Source organism: Pempheris klunzingeri, chromosome 12, assembly GCF_042242105.1.
Source record: "Pempheris klunzingeri isolate RE-2024b chromosome 12, fPemKlu1.hap1, whole genome shotgun sequence".
Taxonomy (NCBI): Eukaryota; Metazoa; Chordata; class Actinopteri; order Acropomatiformes; family Pempheridae; genus Pempheris; species Pempheris klunzingeri.
The window spans coordinates 4,586,778-4,613,172 of record NC_092023.1 but is presented as its reverse complement, the minus strand read 5'-3'; the positions used below and the strand labels follow the sequence as shown (position 1 = coordinate 4,613,172).

The 26,395-nt window shown below is 41.0% G+C and overlaps 1 protein-coding gene across 1 annotated transcript in view; it reads left to right on the top strand.

The window, feature by feature from the left end:
• hpse2 (heparanase 2) overlaps positions 1–26,395 on the top strand; it is a 47,993-nt gene that overhangs the window by 17,912 nt on the left and 3,686 nt on the right. The window contains exons 4-10 of the mRNA XM_070841049.1: positions 10,564–10,737; positions 12,055–12,226; positions 15,020–15,067; positions 20,470–20,563; positions 21,290–21,396; positions 21,605–21,719; positions 24,803–24,948. Coding sequence (XP_070697150.1) covers positions 10,564–10,737; positions 12,055–12,226; positions 15,020–15,067; positions 20,470–20,563; positions 21,290–21,396; positions 21,605–21,719; positions 24,803–24,948 — 856 coding nt within the window. The remainder of the gene's footprint in view (positions 1–10,563; positions 10,738–12,054; positions 12,227–15,019; positions 15,068–20,469; positions 20,564–21,289; positions 21,397–21,604; positions 21,720–24,802; positions 24,949–26,395) is intronic.

Below are 26,395 nucleotides of genomic sequence, written 5' to 3'. Positions count from 1 at the left end.
GTGATTCACCAGAATTTTTCAGCCCTCCGCTTTTCTGCCTTCTTTCTAAAGCGTGTTGTGAGCTTAAGTCCTGAAGCTTTCAGGTGTCATTCAAAAAGGGCGTTTCAAAATAAGAGAGGTGTTTTGGCGCACATTGGCAGAAGTTGTAATTTGCTGCTCATCATCCGTATTATATACATATGTTATATTATATTTTACAAGGGACACAGTGGAAAGTACAAGTGAATAAAAATGCAAACAAATATACTGATACCATAAAGGCTTGATTGCTTTTAGACTTAAATTTGTCAAACTTGGCTCTTATATACAAAATGATTATAATAAGACCATTATTGATTTAACAATTTTAAATAATCTTGTAGATTTAGGTGTGTCAGATGTTTTATTTGTTGGAATCAAATGGAGTGTAGCTGCCCCCTGTGTTCAGCTGCTGTAGAGAGTTGACAATGAAGATATTACAGGACGCTTAATCTTTATCTTCTAAAACCTTTTCTGGGTTTCTTATCCTCCCAGCATGAAACATTTTTGAAATCCTCCAGATGTAACCTAAACATCTCACTCTCAGCAGATGTGAGCCAGTTTATCTGCACTGACTTTAAATCCTTTAAAATGTTCACACACTGATGTCCCGGCGGCACCTGCAATATTTCTGTTTATTCCCTCTGCAAACTTTATACAGTCCATGTCCTTGTCATGCTTGTAGTCAGTGGTTTGTGCTTTAGTCAGGTAACTAATTCTTCTCCATTTTCAGCACCAGCTCTTTTCTTTGCAAATTAAAACACATTTTAAGAGAGACTTTGTTAATATTTTAGTAGTCCAAACATTTAGAGGAGATGCAGATTAGTCCAAACTAATGTAGAATGTAAACAAGTACAAAACTGATATGATCATGACCATGATACTGTCTAACTTGTGCAAATCAAATCAATGAAACAAATAGAAGCTCGAAGGGTTTATTCAGATGTGTGAGCTTGACTGATGGATTTTTCAAGGTTTCTTACAGTGGATGTAAGTAAATTTGTATTTATTTGGAAAAGTGAAAAGCTGCGTGATTGATTTGAGACCTTTTAGCATACAGTATAGGTTGTTTTTTTTTGCATATTTGAAATCACCACCGCAAGTTTTAAAAAAACTGAAGCAGCACTGAAGTTTTTCCAAAACCTCAAACGTCTAAACAGACCAGTTGACCAAAACATGTCAATAAAACAAATCAAAATCTCACATGTGCAAACCTCTGCTAACATGTCATAGTGAAGACGAGAAGGACAAACGTGAGTGAAAAAGAGAGATGAATATGTTTTCAGATATGAAAAAAGGGTCAGGTTATTGTAATGCAGAGACTTTGGGAGGTATGTAAGCCAAAGTTTGTGGAAAAAGTCCCTTTCTCTTTCTCCATAAACATCTGGTTGGGTCATCCGTTACAGTGCTGGGACAAGTCCCAGCGTTGTCATAATGGCTTGCTGCAGAAGCTCAAATGGGATTTAAACATTAAGAGTAATGTGAGCAGAGACGGACTGGCTGGCTGAGCCAGGTGCCCCCTGTAGTTTTCATCCTTCACTGGCCAGTGTTTTGGAGAGGAACTGTTTTTTTTTTGTCTCTTTTTCTGACATGAGCTGCATTGCTCAAGCACTACATCATGGTGTTACGACAGCGATAATGGCAAATGAGCATCCCTTGTATTGAAAGTTCATCCATTTAAAGCCTTAAAATTGTCCTCTAATCCTCCTAAAAGTGTGCTTAGTTTTAGTGGCTTTGATTGATTCAAGCCTGTACAAGGACAGAAATGTACCAGACAAATGTTAATGCAGAATTAGCAATACAACAAGGAATATAAATATGAAAATCTAGCTATTTTCCATGTTAAGGGCTGTGTATAAAGATCATTTCCTCAGCTTAAAGTCATTGGCAAGCATTTGGTGACATTTGAAGACATATTACGACGTGAAATTATTACCTACATTTATAAAATGTTCTTCCATCACTCACTCAATTATATAAAATTATGTTAATTATCAGTCATTATATTAAAATGATAAAATAACAAATAGCTTACATAGTCAGTGTTGGCGATACACTAATTAGCAGCACTGTAAAAAACATTTCATAACTTTTCCCAGCATCTGATATTACAAATGTTGTAATACAAGCAGGTGATTCTGTCACTGTTTAATCTGGCTCCGCTCGTTCAGCTGAAGTCAGAGCCTCCAGTTTAGCCGAAGCATAAGTAATGTGTGTGGATATAGTTTGAGAGTGGAAGATGATTGCTGTGATTATGGTGATTATTCTAGCAGTTAAAGGGAGTCTGGGATACCATGTGTTTGCTTTGCTGCCCTGCTTAGGATCTGGTCTTCATAACCCTCATCCATCACACGGCCTGGGATCAAAGATACCCTTCTTGAGCTGGGAATGTAGCAGATGTCGTAAATACCACCAAACAAATATTTTGTTTGCCCTTGGTTTGCCAGTCTTATGATTTTTTAACGTGATGAATTTCAAGGTGTTAAAAGAACCTAAGAAAGTTCCTCTTGCGGATGAATAATTGGTGATCTGCGCTGCGTTTGCAGCCTCAGCAGGTGTTTCGTGGGAAGGGCTGCAAACATTGTTTTAAGTCCAAGCTCTTTGATGGTTCATGAGTAGTAAAGCCCAGGGCTACTCTCCCTCTTGTTTCACTCTATCTGCCCCCAGGAAACTTGTTTCTCTGCAATTACAGAGTAATCAGAGCTCAACTACAGCATCAGCAGAGGTGTGTGTTGAGATGGCTAACCGGATAAGAGGTGGGAGCTTTACAACCGCCCTCTTTGGAGGTGGCAGTGTTACTAATCTCTGGTAGTAAAAATGTCAGGTGTGGTTCTCACTCCCCTTATCTTTAACTGCTCCACCTTTAAAAAGCATTAATGTCTGGCACAGAATTCAAATTTTATGTGTTCACGGAGAAAACCCAGAACTGCTAGGAAACATAGTGTTCAAACGTCATCTGCTCAGCTAGGCAGGTTTTGTTGGCCTACACTACGTTTCCTTTTCAAGAACTCAAAAGTCTTATATTTGCATCAGGTTTAGCCTTTAATGTCCAAATGTGCTGCAGCATGCAGATTTTCTTTTATTGTAAATGTCCTGTGCTCTCATTAAAAAGGGAGATTTTTTTTAAAACATTTCTTGGTTTCCTGACCTGTGAGTGCAGGTACTTGTCAAAATGTCAGATTTGAAAGTCATCATGGCAAGTGGAGCAACATTAGTATTCATTAGGAGTCCTGTTCATGTCTCATCTAGTCTGTCTGGTGTTTGGTGAGATGGTAGTAAGTCATTTCTACAGGTTTTTAGAGTGTTTTTTGTACGCTGAGAGCGGCTGCAGCTGTAGATGATGCATTATAATGTAATGATGATGATGATGAGCGCAGTGAGAGTGGACCAACAAGTTGTGGACCATAAACCAAAACAATGAGCTGAAAGAGGCTGTAAAGCTGTAGAGGTGATGATAATTCTCTGTGGTTTCATTACACACAGTCATTTGATCGATTGTTGATATAAAACACTGCAGATCGTTCGGTTGAAATAGCGTCGTCCTTATTCTTCAGCACCGCTGCTAACAACATACTGTCTGTCCTTCGCTTGTAGGTTTGTTTGTAAGTCTGTTTACATTTCTGTCAATCAAGCATGTACACTGAACCGCCCACTCAGGGGCTTAAACGCTAAAGGAGCATTTCTAAAATATCTTAAAAGACCTTTTTTGTTATTAACATTCACAGTAGTTTTCAAGTCTTTGGAGGTTCATCTCTGCCTGAAGCAAACAAATCTCTGTCAGTCAGATTCACATCTTTCCAAACAGCGTGTCAGTTTATAATAACGGGATGATTCATGAATAGTTTCGGCTCATTGTAATGGCTGTTAAATTCTTTCTCTTGTGGTTGTGTTTGGTTACGGCTTGTAGGTAGCTCCACAGAGTAAACAAAGATGAGACGTCCTGATGTTTGTCTCCTGGGAAACTTCCACACACCTTGCTTCTTTACAAGCCAAACGCAGTGAGGTCATTAGTACCCAAAAAGCGTACTTTTCCCATTAGGGAGAGATAGACAGCGGCCATTGCCAAACAGATGTGAAAACCACTCACACCCCGTATGTATTTCCCTCACACCCTGTTCCCCTAACAAGTGGTTTGAGTTACATGGGCCAAAGCCAATAAAAAGGCAGTTGATCTTATTTTGTCCACTTTTCTGTCTTTTATTTTGTTATCTACTGTAAACTTGCTGCCCAGGCTGGATCTCACACACACACACACACACACACACACACACACACACACACACACACATATATATATATATATATATACAGAGCAGCAGAGAGTGGATGTGCTTTACATTGAGAACAGTGAATGTTAACATACCACTCATCTTACTCACCAGCTCTGTCGACTTGCTCTGCATCTCCTTACACTGGGTACACAGAAGAGGGCCACACGCAGGTCTAGTCACAGCAAATTCACAGATTGAGGTAATCTCTCTCTCTCTTTCTCTCTCTCTCTCTCTCTCTCACACACACACACTCACACTCTTGTTCCCACAAACACGCGCGTGCACACACACATTGGTCCCCCTATACTAACAGAATTGAAAACAGGTGCCCATCGCATATCTCGCATTCTTCCAGAATACAAAAGTGGTTTGACCTGAATGGTTTCGCTGGAGTGGAGCCACCCTGTATGAAAGAGGAGTCCATGTGGAGATGTGTGTGTGTAAACATGGTGGCGTTTGGTTCTGTGCAACACGCTGGTGGAGCAGCACAAACTCACACTGTATTGGAACCACATTTTTCCCTCTGCGCAACCCTAACATTCAGTGTCGAGTTAACGTCAAGGTTAAGTCGCAGATGCACCATGTGAACATAGCGAACCACCGCATTTAATAGCTTTCGATACAGCGACCGTAACAGTATACCGGTCTGGCTTTGACCGATATGGATTAATGATCAAACTGCGTCGATAGCAGTTTCTTCAACTCTTTTTTTTTTTTAAAAATGGCGACTTGGAAACGTCATTCCTGAGATGACCTTGCTTCAGTCACAGTGTCTTTTCCTGCAGCCACAGAAGATCTGGTTAGTGGATGAACTGGTCCAATGAGAAACAGAAGGCAGAGAGTTGCTAGACGCGTCCGTGGAGCTGGTGAAGAAAGGTTGAAGCCACAATGGAGGAGCTGATGATAAATACGCTGCACTGTTTTTCCTGGACATTTTAGCAGTTCACTTCCAGATCTTTCAAGACTGCTCTGTTTGTCTGCAGCAATGTTAAAAACCTCATCTGGTAAAACCTTAAATTCTGTCATCAACGACGAGTCCCCACCAAGAGCAATTTGATGGATGCACAGTGTGAGAGTAGCTGTTTCCACCATGCTTTCCCCACTGAGCTCAAATTTAATACGTGTGTGTGTGTCTCACTGCACATTTCAAGCCAACGCAATGTGCGTTTTTGTAGAACTGACAGAGAAAATAAAAGTATTTCTGCTCTTACATACGGGAACGGTACATTGGACGTCACTTCATGCACGTCGTTTTTGTCTCAGTGTCGACGCTTTTCATCCACAGATAATTAACCTTTTATTTACCGTTTTGAGATCACGTGCACGAGCAGCGCTGGACACTTGCGGGGCATTTCTCGAGAGCTCTGGAAGCTTGAATGCAACATGTGCATCTTTTAAATATGGAAACACATTGTATCCATAAACAGGAAAAAAGTCTCAGAATTAATTTCTCTAAACAGTCTTCTCCCTTGTCTGCACATGTCTCTAGAGGACTCGGGTTTTGATTTGGCTTTTAAAGCAAGCCAGAAATGAGTTCAAGTCTCATTTTGTGTGTGTGTGTGTGTTTCTGTGTGTGTGTGTGTGTGTGTGTGTTCCAGACTGACTTTGATGGGACTAAACATCCAAATTGACATTTGCTGTGGCAGTAAGTTGCATCTGGCAGCAAGTCATTATATTTCTGTATTGAATGAAACCAGAGACAGAACAAAGTTTTTGCAGTGCTCCTATTTTCTCTCCCAGGGCGAAAGTGAATATATCAGCATTTCTAAACTGAGATTTTGAAATCCAAGACAGGAATTGTTTGTACAAATCATCTGAATCTGAATTTGATGATATTTGGTCCTTCTGTGTAGCCGTGGGCTGCGTTCACTCTCCTCTCAGTGCACAGAAGTATATTTCACACTAAGCCCTATTTGCTCTCATCAATATAGAATTTTATTGACTGTCAACTGATCAAATCAAGCAGCATCAAAGCATAGATTTCATATATTTCTCTTTAATTTGAGAGATACCGTTGTTTAAAATATTCAGTACAGAAGTATAATCCATTCATGGATTAAGGAGAAGCCTGACAAAACAGACGTTGCTTTAAATTTTGAATTACTTTTTCAGCTTGCCTCCCTTTTGGCTATGTTCTGAAATAAAATGTCAATATGTGAGAAGTTAGTAGACTGGGGCAGCTGGTGGTCGATTTCCAAACATCCAAATATCCTCATGTCTGGAACAACTGTAAAAATGTGCCGTCCTCTTCTCAACCTGCTTTTCATAACTTAGTTAAGAGAAGCCGTTTTTCAATCTGAAGACTCGCCAAAGGTCGCCAAAGCAGGTCTTCCTCGTAATAACTAACATCACCATGCATGTCCTTATATAGTGGGGATATGTGATGTAATTGAAACTTAAAAGGAAAGCAAATCACAATTTAAAGCTAAAGGAGCGACTGCCATGTAAAAAAAAAAAAAAATACACCTGCTTTGTCTCCCAACAGTAACTCATAAAAGGTGCAGCAACAGGGGAACTCTATTTGAAACTTCAGATGGGTGTCTGGTTCATGTGGGTGGCACATAAAACCAGCAAACGCTGTTTGTGTGAGTGCTCACTGGCCCAGTGTACACAGACCTGCGTGTAACTCCTCGTGTGAGGGGATATGCAGAGCTGCAGAAATGAGGCATAGCACCAACTGATTCTGCGGGCCTCTCTGCTTCACAGAACTGGCTTTTCTATCAGATAGACAGCTTGACAATATCCAGACCCCACTCTTTCCGCTGCACACAAACACACAAAGGCACGCTAACACACACACACACACACACACACACACACACACACATATATACACACATGTATGCACGCACAGCTTTCTGGGTTTGTTCTGCTTGTTTCTGGCTGAACTGTTTGGAAGATAAAAAGAAAAGTTTGTAGCTAAGTGAGTACAGTAAACTCCGACCTCTTAGACAGACCGTTATTGTGTTTTGTGTAATTGAGAATTCTGAGTCCCATTTAAACCACATTACGACATAAGAACGGGGATTCTTAAAAAAACAGTACATTGAATGATGATATTGACTCAAAGAGATTATTCAGTGTCATTGGGATGAGCCATTTGTTACTGGCCTCATACTTCTAACTGAAGTAAAGGCAATTTCATTTAGACTTGATTGATTGTCTGTGTCTGTGTTTGTGAAACAGTAGATCATTTGTATTGTTCCCTTTTGGGAGAGCGATTGTCCAATAACAATATGTGCTGCTATTTCACCCTAAATTCACCATTTATCTCCAAATTTCGTTGAGTCTTGCTTCACTTTTCCTCTTCAGCACTACACAGATGTGATAGTGAGCCGTAACCGCTCACACACACACACACACACACACACACACACACGGCTTTGTAATGTCATTACTTTTGCCTGACCGAGATCACAGATTAGTAGCTTCAGGGCCTTCTAGTGTCTGCTTAGGACCTCTTTCATGTTTGGCCTCAGTGATCTGCAGATTTCCTGACACCAGGAGGGTGAATCTTCCCAGCATCCTTTTCTGTGTAGAAGAAAGCGAAGTGATGTTCTGGTCAGGCGATAAAAAGGAGAGCTCAGTTCGTTTGCCTGCCAGTAATGCTACACTGCCTCCTCGGGCTAGTAGCTGTTGTTAGTGTGTGCAGCTGAAAAAGAAACTGGTAACCGCTCACCCACCATCTGGCTAACTGAGGATTAACCATCCTTAAAAGGATAGGCTGGGAATCTTACTATTGTTTGTCCTGTTTACCCAGAATAACTGTTGCTTAGCTAAAGCACGTAGCGGCTCCATTTAGTACTTAACACTACAGCTACAACTAATGATTATTTTCACTTCAACGATTCATCTTGTGATTGTGTTTTGGATCAGTTGTTTAATAGTTTAGTTTACGAGTCAGAAAGACTCCAACTTCTCAGAGCTCAAAGTGATTGTCTTGTTTTTCTTCTTCTTCTTCTTCTTCTATTCTATTTATTAACATTGACTCCTGCCATTTGAGAAGTCAAACCTGTGAGCGTGTCTAATTTTTTCATGATTATTATTTTGAATTTTGAAAATGGAACAATTAGTTAATTGTCAAAATATTAGCTGATTAGTTTTCTGTTGAGCAACTAATCATTTCATATAATAATAATAATAATAATAAGTGTATTTATAGCCAATAAATTAATTGACATTAACAAATAAAACTATTTAACTTCTGGTCCACTTTGCTCACAGTGGTGCTTGTTAACCAAAGAAAAAAAAAAAAAACTTTCAGTATAATTGAGTGTTTATTTTTCTACCTGGACTTAAGAAACCCACTTTGAGCTTGTCTGCTGCAATAAACTCCCCAGGACCCAAACTGACACATAAACACTTAGATATGGATTTCATCGAACATGCTGCTCTGAGACCAGCCAGCAGAGAAACTACTCTTTCAGCTGCTTGGTGCATCTCATAATACCTTTATAATGTGTGTGTGCAAGGCTGCTAGCTGCGTCTTGGAGCAGGGCTGGTCGCCTGCTGCTCAGATCTCAGGTGAGGAAAGGCCTGGAATCACTCAACCTGACAGCCACATCTGGCGCTACTTTCTCTGCCCTCAACTCTCCTCCTGAGAACAGACACCACTCTGATTTAACCACACAGGGAAGAAGTTATGATAATCGTAGTTATGATAATAACGTTATTGGTCGGTATTAATGAGATGGAGAACAGAACAGTTTCCTCAGGAGAAATACAGTCCCAAAAAAGTGCTGTGTGCAATAAAACCACGGTTACTGCTACCATTTGTGTGTTATTCAGCTTTGTCCTGTTACTGCAGGAAAGTGAATTAATGCCAGGTGCAACAAGCAATCATCCTGTTCTCCCTATTAGCTTTATGGATTTAAAAAAAAAACACAGCATTATTGGAAATAAAGGTTAACAATAAATGCTGATGGAAAAAAAAACAATTTTATCTGAAGCATGACTTAATCAGCATTGTTTCGGTGTTAAACTGTTTTCTGACTCTGACTTGAGGCCAGACATTTGTATCTCTCACTTCCATTTATTAAATATTAGAATATTAGAGAACCGCGCACCTTTTTTCATGCTCTTAACACCTTGACATGCCTCCAGGAGAATAACCTCACATGCACCGCGGTCTGCCCTGCTTTTGTCTGTGCTCCATATTGGACGCCGCAATCAGTTGATGAGCCCAGCCGGTGCCAAACCCACAGTTTAGGGTAAAAACCAGCCAGAACCAGCCCGGCACACACTCTTCATCTGTTTCCTGTTGAACCTGGGAAGTAAGGGTCGGAGTTCAGGGTAATATTTATGTTAATGAAATGACTCCAAACAGATACAATTTCCAAACGAGAGCCTGAGGTATCACGTGCAGTCGCACGTTCAAGTATAAACAAACACTTTTGGCACCTTCACCATATGCCAACATCTGCGATCGACCCGTATTCTTTATTGCCCATTGAGAACAAGGCGCTTTAATGGAGATAGCAGACATAAACGTGGGCGAGTGATCAGCTGCAGGGGAACAGAACGATTCTGTGCTCACCGCTTTGAGGAGCGGATCACCACAGGAGTCCATGATGGGAAAATCGGTCCATCTGGATTCTCACTGAATGTTGCTGAAGACGAGGCTGTGCTGTCATGTGAACACGTGGTCACGAGCACGCAAACGCACGATTTAGTACCTGACACACAACAATGCTAGCTCACAGTTTATCCGACGCACAGTACACGCAATATTTCCATATATGTTACCGTTGGGAAGCATTATCATCTTTTGCTAATTGTATATGCTAGAATTTACTGAGGTTCAGGAATTTAGAGAAAGCCAACCTTTATTTATTTTTTTTTTTTGAAGAGCTACATTTAAACATTGTTTAAATGGACAAATCCAGTGTTTTTCCAATGGCATTTCTTTTTTACTCTTTCTCAGCACTGAGCATTCTCACATTATACCCCATATTGTGTATTAGTTTTTTAAGCTGTGTATGAACTTAATGACAAAACCTTTCATGTGACAACACCACTTTTATTTCTCTTAAGCCCTACTGTATGATTAAGATATGTAGTTATGTTTCATGTTTCATATAGACAGCACCGCCATCACAATAAAACATGACTTAGTTTGAAAACAGAGCGTTTCGTAGAACAATAGAAGGGGACTCCTGTTGTACATGGATGTGAGAAGCAGTAGAACGATGAGTTCCACATGTTCTCCATCATGTTCACGGGACCATATGAAAAAAAGAATCAAAGTTACAACTGCTTTGTGGGTTTCTCCCAGCCAGGTCTTTAGACAAACTGTACAACTTTGCCGACTGTGCTGGTCTGCACCTGATCCTGGGGCTCAATGCGCTGCACAGAAATCCAGACAATTCCTGGAACACCTCCTCCACCCTGAGTCTGCTAAAATATGGCGCTGGAAAGAAGTACAACATCTCCTGGGAGCTGGGCAACGGTCAGTATAGCTCCACACCACATAGTGCCTGCTAAATAACATGATAGGCTGCAGTCTGGACATTTTGCACACTTTGTTCTATTTAATAACTTTTTCTGCAATGTTGGGTGAAAACATTTTCCAGAGTAAAATGTTGCATAAAAGACATTGAATTTCATGAATATTTGCTAAAAGTTAGTCTATAAATAAAGAAATGATTTTGCTCAGAGTTTAGATGTTTTTGTCGTGAGAAATTAGGAAGAGTCAAGCAAAGAGGCCACAATCTTAGATCAACAGCCTATTAAATAGTTTCCCTCATCCTAACGAAAGTAGCTCGATGTCAGCACTCTAACCTGATCCTGACGTGTAGTTGTACATGTTACCTCTAATAACTAATTAAATAAAGAATTTAAATTAAAGACCTTCACTTAAGGATTTGTATGATAAAGAACATTTTGTTAAAATAAGAATTCACATTTTTCTCTCCACTAAAACTGTGCTATGAGTAAGCAGTTACACATTTTGTTCATTTATTTATAGTGGCTCAGTCAAGCCGATTAAGGGTTAAGACAAGGGCTCATTCAGGGATGAAAGGAACTGCTAGTCCTCATGTCATCCTAACCATCTGTGTTCCTGGGGAGCTGCAGTGCACACAGAGCCCTGTGTTTCCCGGCTGCACATCACTTCATATTTTCATTTCATCTCATCTGTAATAAAGCTTACAATAGAAACTTTTATTTTAGCCCGAGCCTTAAGTACCATGCAGAATGGATTGATTGCACCATGTGAAAAATTTAGTGAGGACTTGAACCATAGCAAAAGTAATCATTTCTTGTAAATCACCCAGACAGTGCAGACACAGACACAGAGTGAATTTATAAGTTGAATGAAAAAATGATCCTTCAAAATTTGCCAATTATTTTCTCATTTTAGACTTCAGGAACCGAGCACTCAAACACACACACACACACACACACCAGACATAATAAGTTATATTTTACTGCTCAAACACAGCTTGGTTCAGATATAATCACAATGCTCTGCAGTCGAGTGGTTATAGAGCTTGTAAAAGTTCAGTTTTCCTCCTTTTGGGGAAACTAGCTCCCTCACTCTTTTTGTTTTACTGATTCTGCAAGGCCACCCTGTGTGCTTGGACCATTCCCCTGACATTGAGTCCATCTGTCTGTGTTACTGCGAATTGCCCAATTATCCCTTTTTCTACCCGCTGATGTATACTCGCTAGGAGAGCCAGATCAGGCTACTACAACAACAACAACAACAAAAAAAAAAAAAAAACTCTATCTCCCTGGCTCAGCATACTGCATCTCCTCTTCCCAGAGCCTAATGCCTATCGCAGCATGGTGGGTCGTGCAGTCAACAGCACCCAGTTAGCTCAGGATTACACCAAGCTGCGAACGCTCCTGCAGTCTGTGCGCTACTACCACCGAGCTCACCTCTACGGCCCCAATGCAGGACGACCCCGGAAGAACGCCATCCTGCTGCTGGATGGGTGAGTCGGCAAGTAAAACATTGATTGGGCAGGATTCTTGCCCTTGTTAGGCTATCCTGCTGGGGAAAAAGGGGGAAGGTAGTGGAAAGTATGCTGCAGCGCTTTGGGTCTTTTACTGAGCTTTACTGTGTTTAAGGCACACACATACACACACATTGTCGTGGTGTTCAGTGTTTATGGATTTCCACTTTGCAGGTTTCAGGGTCTCCGCTCCAGTTAGACCATGTCAGCCTAAATAAAGTGTCATCTGATTGATAACGTGACGGCACAACGTCCCACCTGCTGGTTTTACCCAGAAGCTCCACCAGCCTCGGTTTGACCCTGATGGCTTATCTAACTGGCCGCTCTAAACTACAGCCTGCCCCCTCCTGAAAGTGTAATGTCATACTTTGTATTCATACCTTTACTGCAAAACCATAGAGGCCATACAATACGAAAGTATTCTGCTTGTTATTAATACTTTACCATTTTCTAAAGTGAACATATGGCTTCAGGTTAACTTCCTTTCTTCTGGACACACACTGATTCAGGTCAAACATGAAATGATTCATGCCTTTAAAGTCTGTAAGTATATTTTCCAATCATGACTTAAGACCAGCGGCTGTCAATACTCAGTAATAATAATTACTACTGATATCATGAGCTCAAACTATTAAAGCCACTGATATGAATCTGGGCAGATCTGTGGCAATCAAATTCAAACATATTCTCCTTCCAGTATTCTCCCAAAATGAAGTTTACTGATACACTGAAAATAAAATGATAACAGATGAAATTGCCAAACAAAAGTTTACCACATGGGGAAAAAGTTATAAGGGCTAAATTATCACAGATGTTTAAGTTTAAGTCAACAGAGTATTAACTGACAATGAATGTACGTATGTAGGCTACTTTGCCCGTCTTAGTTTGTTGAAACTTCTCTTAGACAAAAAAAATTCTTCCTCAGTTTTACTGACCAAATATATGATGCCATCTCTCAAACATATTCATCACTTCCAAAAAAAAGTTAAGCCTCTCCGAGCTTCTCTGTCTGCTGAAATGGCAACAAACCTGACTAAAATGGATGCGTCAGTGGCCCTGTACAACAAACACGGATTGAAAATTAAACATGGATGGATATACACAGCCCTGTCAGTGTTGGAGAATCCAAATAGAGCGTGACCTCAGGGGAAGATGTTTTCTTTCTCCTGATTGAGAAAATACATCAGTGCTATCGAGAACATAAAGCTTCAGTTCAGAGTTTAATTCAAACAGGTTGTAACGCTTTACTTTAAACCCTCGATTTAGCATTTATATGTATTAGATAAACAAATTAATGAAAAGTTCATGACACTCCAGTTGTAAACAGATTTATTTACGTGTTCATAAACAACTGTAACTCCTCCTTGTGGTCCCCATAAGTGGAGGAGGAGTGTTGTAATAAATGTATATATGACTAGATGAGTTTTATTCTTCTATTCATCAAAAAGAAGATTGACTAGAAGTACACTGACTAGTAGGTTTAGAGGATTTGTTTCACACAGGTAACAAGACAGTGACAGGAAGTGACTGAGCTGGAATATATCGGTCTGGCTTTGTTAAACAAACATTAACAGTCCATCGAGAAAATCCAGTGTGTGTGTGAAAATTATGTGAAACTTAATGTCTCGATGTCCCACACACATTTTGACGGGTAGATGTAGGACAGAGGAGACGGAGTAATTTGATATATGTCTCCCTCCGCGGTGTACTTGAGCTACTTGCATCATTGAAACCATTAAGAACTGCTGTTTATCTCACTGAGCACTGACAGTTCAAATTTACTCATAAATAAAAGGTGTGTGTCTGTGTGCGGCGGTGTGTGTATGCGTGCTGTACGGTTCAGACTGATTGATGAGCGCTGGAGGAAAGGGAGGACGTAGAAGTTGAGTGGTGAGAAGAGGAGGAGGAGGAGGAGGAGGAGGAGTGAGAGGATGAAGAGGAGAGAGCTGGAGTATCCGCAGGTCACGGGTGACACATTTAACGACAGGGTGATTCTTGTGTGTTTGACACTGTTACGAGGGGTTGGTTCTTGTGTTTGACAGCCCAACTACTCCGCTGCGCTCAGGAAATAGGATGAATTAGAGACCGAGCTACTCAGCAGTCCAAATATCAGAGCTGGACAGACTAAACACGCCAGAGCGGTGAAAGTTTAGAGACACACACATTTGGGCATGTCTGACAAGCTGTTACCCCCAAATATGGAGCGATTTGTGTCAGGTAGAGTGGGAAACACACACACATACACACACAAATAGTGATGCAGAAGCTCAGGAGGAAGAGAGGCAGCGTCAGTGTACGTGTTGTGTTTGTGTACTGAATGAGTCCATTAGGAAGACGGGGGAAAAGAGGCTATTTACTGTTCCACAAAACTCTCCAGATAAGCAAAATGTAACATTAATTCACGGCCAAACCTTTTTTTATACCCCTATATGGATGTCTTTAATCAGTTTGCTTAATTATACTTAATTAAAAGCTCAGTTTTAATAGAATTAACACTCCCATATACATAAACTAGATAGACTTTGCAGCATGAAGCTACAGTACTTATCATTAGTGATGCACACATGCAGTGAAATGGCACATCTAAAGGTGACACTGCCCTAAAAGTTCATGTCAACATCCCAGGGTCTTCCGTTGGTGGGCTAAATGTGAATATATAGAATATGTTATAATATTAATGGCCATAACTGTGAAAATAAGACCCAGGTTGTTCAAAAAAATTCATTTGTTTTCATGTTTGAAGGTCTGATAACTGTTTTTTCTGACTTGCAGGTTCATGAAGACTGCTAGCTCTGTCGTAGATGCAGTTACGTGGCAACAGTAGGTATTTTACCCTTTTTTTTTTTCTCTATTCTATTATTTTGTCTGTAGAAAACCTCAGAATTACTCACCACATGCCATGTGCTGCACTGTGTTTCCATACCGGTATGCCGTTGTGTATACGCAGTAGCCAGTAATAACCATTATTAACACTGTTACTGAGTCAGACTGTTGCATGATGTGGGGAACTGTGTTTATCCTGTAAATGGAACAACAGGAAAAGGAGCCTGAGAGAGTGTGTGTGTTAAATTAGTAACACCTGCCATTTGTCTATTGCACATCCTGCAGGAATGCATACAGACAGATCAATGGTTTGATCTTTTTCCCCACGTTTTATCTGTATTTCTTTACACACGCACGTAAATTGTGCACAGAAACATACACCCGCTGGAAGCTCAGACAAGCCCTGTGCGACTGAGTGAGTGGTCATTAAGGTGAAGGTCAGGTCTAATTAGGAGAAATTAGAAGAAACGGAAGGAGGCAGGGCTGTCAGTAAGGCTTAGAAAAACACCACCCACACTGTTAAAATCAAACCATATGCTCCGGCTCATTCCCTTTGTCAATTAGCCCGTTTTACACTAGAGGTCCAGATGCCAGTCTAACCAGACTGCGTGACAGAAACTCTGACCTCTACAAAAGAAGCCACACTAATAAAAGAGGAGACCAATCATTAACACGTCTGCGACACAGGTTTTACTCCACTGCAGCTGGTTGGAGTTGGTTTGAATCAAACGTGGGATGGAAACGCAGCATTCTTTCTAAACTGGTTCAGAGAGTCATGTAGATTTGTTAGAGAGTGCGTCGGTCTGTGGCTTAACGGTCAGAGGTGTTCTGTTGGATCTTGTGGTCACGAAACATGTCGGTTATGTAGTGAAATGTTTGTGTTCCTCCAGATCACGAAACACTGATATGTGGTTTGCATGATGTTATGACGTTTTTTTCACAACACTGTAGTTTGTCACATTTGCTACATCTTGTCTCAGTTACTGCAAAGCCAGTTTTGGACTCGTCAACCAAACATGGTCAGTATGTTTAGTCATTTTCTCTTAATTCTCTGTCCCTTTTTTTTTCCATCTTTCTAAATCTCTCTGCGATATCAGGTTTTCTGTTACTCAATCCGCAGAGTGAACCCGTTTGCTTGCCTGGATGTCTGAATGTCCGATCCTCTTTATGTCATATGTACCCGGATATTTGTTAAGTAAATTAAAGGGTCCATCCACCCAAATTTTGAAAAGAGGTGAATAGATATGAATTTGTTGAGCTCAATGGACATAAGTGATAAATATCTGGGGGTTTTTTTTATTGCCATGAAACTCACTCAGACATTTAGGGGTCCCAGAGGATGAATATTTTGTGATTCCCCCCATGAATTTTTCCTCTGCCTCCACCATGAGGTTGGCATTTGTGGCTTTAAAAGAAATGTCTCGACAGCTATTGGATGGATTGCTGTAACATTTAAGACACACATACAGATCCCGTTCACGGTGCTCCCTTTTTTTTTTTTTTCTTCTCTTATCCCTGACACCATCACCACCTCAAAACTTATACAAATACATGCAAAACCACTGACATTCCCACGAGCCTCGGCTGTACTACATGTGTTTAGTGCTAATTAGCAAATGATAGCATGCTAACACCCTGACCTAACATGGTGAGCAGCGTGTTAGCAAGCTGACCTAACATGCAGCCTCACAGAGCCGCTAGCGTGGCCGTAGGCTGGTCTCAGGACTGTGAGCACCATAAACAAGATCCCATTCATCTCTGTTGTATTGGGGTGTTGGCAAAAAATCCATCCAGATACAGATATCTCCAACCTGGGCGAATAAAACCAGAACTGTGACATTTTGACATTTAGGTGGAGCAGATTAAAGAATCAGTTTACACAAACAAATATAACACCTTCCAACCTTAATGGAGAGAGATTTAAACTAGTCAAAGCTGTGCGACCAGGTGGTTGTCGGTCCTAGTTGTGAAAATACGAGCAAGGCAAGGTAACGAGATAAATTTACGATTAGCGATTTAGATCCCCTCTGAGCAACACACTTAATGTGAGTCCTAATTGTTCCAGCACTGGGGTGTTGCTGGTGTTAATGTCTGCATGTGAAGCAAATAAACAAAAGAAGCAATGCTAGACTTGTTTTGATAATGATTTTACGAAAGGTACACTGTTATGACCCCTGCTAACCCTAACCCTAACCCTAACCCGAGCACCTCTAAGCAGTGTGGCCTGAGAGTGAATCAGAGGGCTTTTGCTTTTGTTCAGAAACATATTAGTTCATATTAGTTTTATTCTTTGCAGCGGTTACTGGTCAGGGTGACGCATTATACTCACATCTTTCTTGTTCCTTGTCAGAATAACAGTGATACTGCATGCCACAGAGCATGCTGCTTATTTATGGCTGAGCGGAGGAAAAAAAGAGATGTTTAAGATTTGTGGTCTCCTCCTCTCTAGTCTGAAAATGACAGAGGAACTGTAAATTTACTGATGGCATTCCCAAGGGAAGCTACATATTATGTTATGATTGATCTGATGATAACCTGCTGGTCTACATCAAGGAACACATCCTCCTCTTCCTTTGCTACCCCTCTGCTCACCCCCAATCTCCAAATACACCAGATGGCCATTCCTTCACACTTCATGCACAGTTATTACAAGTAAACTGTTTTAAACAGTTACTAGTTTTACTAGTCAAACAATTAATAACAACAAGTCCTCTATAAGAGGCTCCTATGCACGCTAATTATTCTCTAGTCCTTTTGAATACTCTCAACATTTTTAACTGATTTTAACAGAGTATTGTACCATTTCTGTCTGCCCGCACTATATTTCTGTGTTAATGGAGTGCTAGATAGTTTTGTTAGTAAGCTGTCTTTGATGCGGTGCTGGCACTCAGTGAGAACTTTGTAAAACAAGCTGACCAAATAGATCTTTTGCCTGAAAACAAAGTCCTCGTAATGCATTGGATTTAATTCTTCTCAGTCCGGCAGCTTAAGTATCACGCCAAATTTTGAATAAACAAAGGAAAAGATCTTGGTTTTCTTTGAGGGGCTTAGACTTGAGCAATTTTATAAATACCAAGTTAAGAACCCCTCATTCCTGGTCAGAATGTCTTCATGGAGTTTTTGCTCTAATGATCCACCAAACTTGAGAGTTTAGCAAATCTAAGTTTAGATAATCTTGCCTCCTTACCCATTTATAGGCTGAGTCTAAAATTCCCAGTAGTACTGATTTGCACTGCAAGATACAGATAAAATAACTTATACTGTTTTTATTCTGTTTCCATATATGAACTGGAATTTTCTCGCTGGGATCTGGACCGAAGAATTATTGTGGGCTCCCTGGAAAGATGACAGGATAACCAAATAATTTGTGCAATGCTGTGACTTAATCCATGCCTTGTTTACAGTTTGAGGCCAGAAGCTTGGGACTTTTCCAACACTGATGAAAATTTTGACGAGGTTAAGCTCAGATTGCAATACTGCTTCAATAACAAAATTCAGCTCTGTTCTCAGCGGTTTTGTCGGCACAACTGTCATTTCTGTTTCTCATTTTTTCCGAAACAGGTTAAATAGAGGTTTGACATTTGTTTTTACTTTGTTTTGGAATCGTTGGATGCTCCAGTTATGATCATTTGCCCTTGTTTACTGCACAATGCAGTGCAGTTCTTCTTTGGCATTGTCCACCATTTGATTTGTTGAACTTTTTATTTGGGAAATGTACTGCTGCGTAATGCTGCTCTCTAGTTTTGGGGGGGAAAAAGCTAAATTGTCATAAAACGTGACGTTTTAATGCAGGAGGACTGAACTGAGCTCATTTGGTATTTTATTGATAGAATTTGTTGCTTTAGAGGATTCAGAAGAGAAATGAAACTAATTAAAAGATGCTGCATCTGTTTTTGTTCATCCTTTATTATATCATTGTCCTGTTAAAATAGCACCAGAGAGAGAGAGAATGACTTAGAAGAGTAAGGAATTACTTTTTTCTCATTTTGCTCTACAAAATGTTTGGTTGGTTTGGTGCTAAATAAGACCTCTGATCATGTGCATGCAAACTTTTCTGTTGCTTATGTGCACAAATGATTTGGAAATGTTTACAGTTGATTCCTGCCCTCATATGACAACACTGGGTTAGAATCTAAGATTTTCAGACATCAGTTTCCATGATGTTATTCTGCAAATCCAGGTGATGTGAAGCAGAATATCATCCTACAGGGCTGGATATTCACAGGTGGATGTCCCTTCAATTCTTAGCATTTCATTTTTATATAAAAGGACACTTCTATTCAAACTCAATCTGTGTTTGAGTGAGAGGCTGAAAGAGTAGCAGTGGGCCATGAATGACCATGACCATGAACGTCATGTAACCTTAAAATACGTTCAGGTTTCTGTCTGATTCGGTTATAGTTGTTATTAGATCTCTCAACCTCCCAGATGTCCTCCCAGCTCACTGTTGAAGTTTTTAATCTCATCAAGTGACGTTTAGGGAATTGGGGAATTATCTTTACCTGTTAACAAATTTGACAGTGTTGTGTGTTCTTACTAATGATGATACTGGCGTTATCTTATCATAAGTACCCTCTCCTAAGAGAGTCAACTACATGGTGTGCTGACTGATTAGTTGATCATTTGTTGCTGTAGTTCAAATAAGATGTGAATAAGTTTTATATTACCTGAAACATGAACTAGAATGTGTGGTCAGTGTTTTCCTCTCGTTGACTCTGTCTGTCTGCTGATGTTCCTCAGGACTTTGGCTCTAACTGCTAAGAAAATTCCTCTCTCACCATGTTTTCATCTCTCATCACATCGCCTCTCATTACCATCATCTTTATTGCCATCAGCACAGACAGATGTCTGCATTGTTCAGTCCCAAATCTGTAATTTCAACTCTTGTTCTGTGCAACCTCACATTTTGATTTACAATTGAATCGTAAGTACACTGAAGTGTATTTGAAGATGCAAAGTCCTCAACTTGCAGCAAAACTGCCATTGTGGAGTCACAATAGGTCACCGACGAGGTCGTAGATTGGAGGATATGTGCAGCAGCACAGTGATTTTCTAAGATGATATAGTGGAGATGGTGATGATGACAACTTCCGGCGTGTTGTGTTTCGTGACGAACAGCCGGCTAGGTGACCACAGGTGGAGCCATCAGAGACCACTGACTTCTTGTTACTGTAGATGACATTCTTCACAGGCTGTTCCTGAACATCCTCAGCATCAGTTTGATGTCAAAACTACTTTACTCACTTTATCTTACTATATGTAATCGGTATCAGCAGCTTACCGTTTTGGAAGTGTAACCAGCTCTGTCAGTGGTTGATGGGTGGGGGATCTCATGCAAATTTTCAAACTCTGGATGGAGAATCACACTGATAAATGTTTTCCTTGTGCTTCCATCACAGTTACTTCATGGATGGGAGAGTGAACAAAGTGGAGGATTTCCTAAAAACCCGTCTGTTGGACACACTGACGGAACAGATCACCAAAGTCACAAAGGTACTTTTCCCCCAAAGTCCTGAAATTTAACTTCTGCTATATATAATCTTAGTTTATATATTCTGTATGTATCCACATCTACTCTTTCTAAAGCTCAATTCATAACCCTAGTCCTTCTAGACCTGTATGTACAAAAGTAGGTTAATATCTTGTGGACATTTAAGGCGCCATATATCTTTATTTGTCTTTTATTTCTAACAGTTTAGACGTTCAGACCACCTGGATATGAAGGACATGAAGAAACAACTGGTTTTAAGCATTAGATGTATTTGCAAGTTAGGGATCAGCTCTCAACTAGTTTTGGTGACAATAAAGCATAAAAAAGCTGCGTCACCCATGAAGTAAGTGGCAACAAAGCAATCATTCCCAAGAAGAAAACTTAAAGCAGTCTATAAAATGTTCATTACCACTCAGACAATTAATGAGGTTAAGTTGTTATGTTTCTGGTTTGTGTACATGTACATTATTATGCTATGAGCATCTTTATATATCTATATATTATATAAGTCTAGTGTTTTGATTCCAGCTGGGATCATTTTCAGATAAGGTTTCAGTACAGCAAAAAAACAATTCCTCAGCAAACCCTGGTTCACTAATTTAAAAAAGCACGGCCCTGTTGTAATGGTCCTTAAGATAAGTCTGAATGGAATTGATGCAAAAAGACCTAAAGAGTGAAATCCAAAGGGTGCTTTCACAAAGTTTCTACATTTCCATGACTCACGGCAGGTTGTGAACACACATGCTCCTGGTAAGAAGGTGTGGCTGAGTGGACTGGGGCCGGCGTGGGCAGGAGGCATCAGTAATCTCTCTGACACATATGCTGCTGGCTTTCTGTAAGTACCGTAGCTTCTTATGAGACCATTGTGGTGTGTTCTGTAGATCAATGATGAGAATAAACCAAAGCAGATCCACAAGATAACTTCAATAAATCATCAATAAAATACATGATGATTGGTATTGCAAAGGCATCTACTGTTGCATCTATTTTCTCAGTGTTTGTGTGTGTGTGTGTGTGTGTGTGTGTGTGTGTGTGTATTCCAGGTGGGTGAACACACTGGGAATGGCTGCTCTGCAGGGGATTGATGTTGTCTTGCGTCACTCATTCTTTGACTACGGATACACACACCTCGTGGACCAGAACTTTAACCCTTTACCTGTAAGTTTCTCAATTTCAGCTCAGCAAGGATTAGAATTCACCTTTTTTCATAATCAAATCAAGGATCTGACCTGAGCAGTCCCGATACGCTCTGAACGTTTCTGTAGCAGACCCAGTGCCTCGATGGCACCTCTCGCTCTTTCCCGTGGGAGCTATTAGGTGAGATGAAAGGCGTTTAGTGGTGATGAGTGGTTAGACGCGGGGGCGAAATGCCGTGTAACCTTAGCCTTTTGTCAGTAGCTCAGGACAGTGTCACTGCTCCCCTCAGCCCCCATCACAACTGTGCGCTTCTCTGTGCGGGACAGTCGGCCGGTGAGAGATCTGCAACCTGAGAGGCTGATACACAGGCCTGTTAGTAAAATAGCCTGCAACACTGTGAAATGGAACTGCCCAATCCCAAGTTCCTCCATGATTCTGTCTGAATCATGCAGGGACAGAAACACAACAAGCGTAATCCACAACACTTCATTATTATAATCATCCGACACACACGGCTCCTTTGTTTAGCCGTGTATGATCAACCTTTGACGGGTAAATAATTTTAACAGCACAGCTGTGCAGGAGTCCAGAACGTCCCTCTATTGTACTCAGAGTGAATGTAATGAGATATTCCTCGGTGTTTTATTTCTTTTCGAAAAATCTCATTTTGCTGGGAAAAAATAAATAAATTAGACGTGTGAAGGAGTGATAAAACGCTGCAATGAGCCAAGTTCATAAAAAAGATTTATTAAATTCATAAAAAGGGTTTATATTAAGCTGAGGCAAAGCAGGGGTGAAAGACACTTACATTAAGGTCTTGTACAGTTAATCATTGTTTTTTTTTTCTGCAACACAGGAGAAGGATGATTGAATAATGGCATGAATCAAACATTTGTTGTTATTCAAGTTCCTTTCATGCTTCATGAACTGTTCTGACAATAATTTTTCACTAAATAGCTCGTTAGTCTCGAGCACACATGCACTTTCTTCTGCCTCACTTCAACTATAAGATATTAAACAATGGAGATGGCTTCAGTTTTTTTTATGTTTTCTGCAAATTATGGTCTCCTGCTAGGATCACAATGCTTTTATCATAGCTGGATGTCTAAAGGCTGCACCAGCCTACCTGCTGAGAGAATTCACTGCAGGGCCAACCTGTCGCCTGCACGAGAAATTTATGACCTGGCCCCCTCCGCTATAGGCTGACTCCCCCATTGGTAGAATCCAGTCAGATTTCACCACCTAGCGAATGACTCACCCACTTCACCTTTTTCTACACTTCTTACCTCTGTTTTTCTTTCTCGCTCTCCCGTCCCAGTTGTGCTCTCTTTTTTGTTTTTGTTGTATTTACACTCCACATGTGCTTGTTGTCTCCCTCCAGAGGTGGGTTGTAAATTCTTGATCTGTATTCTTTGACCAGCAGAAATGAATTAAGTGTCTGGCAGGAGGCGAAGGCATGTTGCCCCTGTCTAAAAAGATTGGCCTTCGAACGTTCCAAAGAAAGAAAATATTTCAGGGGAGTAAATACAGTTGTCTCGTCCTGACATATGTGGCAAACCTTTGTTTCTCAGAAACAAAGCAGGGAGATGAGATGAGGCAGTAGGCTGCACCCTCTAGCAGGCCCTGGGTCCACTTGTCCAGCTTTCTGGAGATATTTAAATTACACAAGATAAAAAAATGCTGAAAGCTAAACGCAGCGTAATAGTATGACCTCGTACTTTGATCTGTGGATTCTTAAGTATTTACAGGGTCTCAAACAGCCAGTCTGACTCATTTGTCCTATTTAGCTAAACACTAAAGGTTAATTGTTATTCTCCCTGTTATCATCCTCTTATTCCCTCAGCTGTGCAGCTGAGGTTTGATTGGTCTCTTGTGTCTGGTTTAACTTTTCTGGAGTCCTTGACATGTTAGTGGTTCACTTGTGCCCGTCTGTCTTTCGCTTAATTTCTTGGTCTCTGTGGTATTTCAGTTGGAAGTGATGATTGTTCCTGCAACTGACGTCTGTCTCTCTCTGCCTGTCCCAAGAGTTGGGGGCAAAAAACGACAGGGAGACAGACAGACGGGCAATTAGACAGGAAAACAGACAGGCAGTCAGACAACTGACCGCAGCTGATACTTCCCAACAAATTTCAGCCAGTTTCTGCTCAGGTCAGGGATTTTAAATTAAATCAAATGTATTGTTTGTTTCTTTGACTGTTTTAAACACGCAAGAGTATAGCATCACCCCGGCCATCTTTCACAAATACATCTCCAGACCTTTAACTGTTCTTTGTTTAATACACTATGTAATAATCATCCACCCATCCCTTTGCCTGTGGCCAAAACTATACAGTTCCATACTGTGCTCTACTTCTCCGATGCCTTGGCAGCAAATTAAGTTAAAGCCTGCATGGAAAAAAGAAGCCCTTAAATGTTGCCATATGCAGGATTGCATGGGAACTTCCTGAGCAACACATGTTGTTCTTGGTCTCTCTGAGAGGTGTTGAGTCTGTGTAGTCTATAGAGTGAGACACAGTATGATGGACCACTCAGCAATGATAACAGAAAACAGCAAGTCATGATGGCCCATAACATTTTGTAAAAACGTCATATTCAAGGCCTGTCAGTTCCAAACGGGTCAGCAGCTGTTAGATCCAATGTGACATGTTACATGGGACAATTGGCTCCGACTAAACGTTGAGTGGCAAAGTGCTGACATATCTAAACTTGACGTTCAGAGAGAAGCTGCTCTGCTGGCACATTCTTGATTCTCAAAGTTTGCGAAACTAAATCTGTGTCTGTAATCACCAGTAAGTTTCATCGCTGAATAAACAAAATGGAGATTTTAGCATATTATTTCCTTTCAGGGGAATCCAGAATCCGACATTGCTGTAATAAAAAGCTATACGTTAGATTTGTTATGTTTGGCTGTTGCCCTGCCATCACTCAGATCAGGTCTCTAAAACTTCATATTCACACCTGCCTGCTTAAGCACTGTGTCCTTACACAACAACGGGATGAATCCCGTCCTGAGCATTATGATAAAATGATCCCACGCTGTCATAAAAGTGATGCCAAATGTTTGTCTGTGTGTGTGTGTGTGTGGAATGGTGGTGCTCTTACAGGATTACTGGTTCTCTCTGGTCTTCAAGCGTCTGGTTGGTCCGAGGGTTTTAGCCGTACGGGTGGCTGGACTGCAGAGGAAGCCGCAACCAGGACGCGTCATACGAGATAAGCTCCGTATCTACGCCCACTGCACCAGCTACTACAAGTACGTACTGGAGCTGAGCCACTTTGGCTTTGTTTGTAACGTACACTTAAAGTTTATCATTAGTCGTAATCATTTAATGGTGTGTTGTTGTTTCTCTGGGAATGTATTTTCCCAGATTTCTAAGATAAACAGACTGCTGGAGTTTTAACTTTTTATACTTCGTGTCCTCCTGCAAACGCCTGAGGCTCAGTGTCTGGTGGCGAAGAACAGAATCCTTTGTTGGCACATTCGGCGTCCCATAAATAAGCAGACAGCAGACACCTGCTCATTCACAGCTGAGAGCCTATAAAACTTAACGGGTATCACTTGTCAGGTGTGTGGGTTCTGTCTCCCTGCCGTCAAAGAGCCGCTGAAAGGTGTGCGAGGCCTTTATCCCATCTCGGATTGGCTGGAGGGGGGAATTCGAAGGGGAGGGACAATAAGGCGGTCTGTGCCGGGAGGAGATGAAGAGTGCCAGCGTGGCCTGTTCAAGGTTATCATTTAACCCAGGCCAGAGGCTGTCAGCACCAGGCTAGACTTACGGCCTTGCTCTAGACAGGGCTCGTTTACAGGTGGAGCATCTCTTAGAAAAATAGTGGAGTTCTTGCACAGATAGCTGGTTGATGGTCGGGCAGGAGTTGCATAACCAACACATAAAGCTACATTTCAACAACTGTACTCACTCAGCCTCCTGGTATGTTTGGTGAGTTTGGGGGTAACGAGATGCCCGTGGCATGAGGTGCCGCTCAGCTCCACTCAGCATACCAATAAGCCCTCGACTCGTATGATCAGTGACAGCGGAGCACCACGGCAGTGCCTCTTGAATCCAATCCATCTTGTCATTATTTCTGCCACTTTGTGGTTTTACATTGTCAGCCCTAAAGTGGACGAACCATTGTAGTCTTGGTGGTTTGACTGTGCTGTGTAAGACAGCAGAGAGTATAAATGTGCTCAGGCAGTCAGTGGTTTGAAAAGTCTTTGCAGATTAGATATTTGACTTCCTCTGCCCTTTTACCCCTTTTAGCGGTTTGCATGGGGTTTTTTTCACTTTCCAGTGATGCTCCAACATCAAACAGCATCAACACATGTTTATGTTCCTGGTTTGGATCTCTAAGAACCTCATCATTTGAAAGGCCTGAGAGGTCTTTATCTCTCCTTCCATCTAACCATGTGATCTATAACTCGGAGCCACGGTCCACGTTTCTCAGAAACAAGTCTCCAAGAGTTTAACACAGAGCCAGACACACGGCGTTGTTATAGACACTGCTTTATTTCTCTTGGTAAATATATTGAATGTTAGCCGTCTTGCAGGGTTAATGAAATAAATGGCTCACCCTGTACCCAAAAGAACAAAGATAAACATCAAACTGAAAGCCAAGATCGCCTTAAAGATGTGAGATTTTCAAGGTGGTAACCGGGAGACGTATCTAGCAGACCGTTTAGCCAAAGCACAGTCCTGACCCTGAAC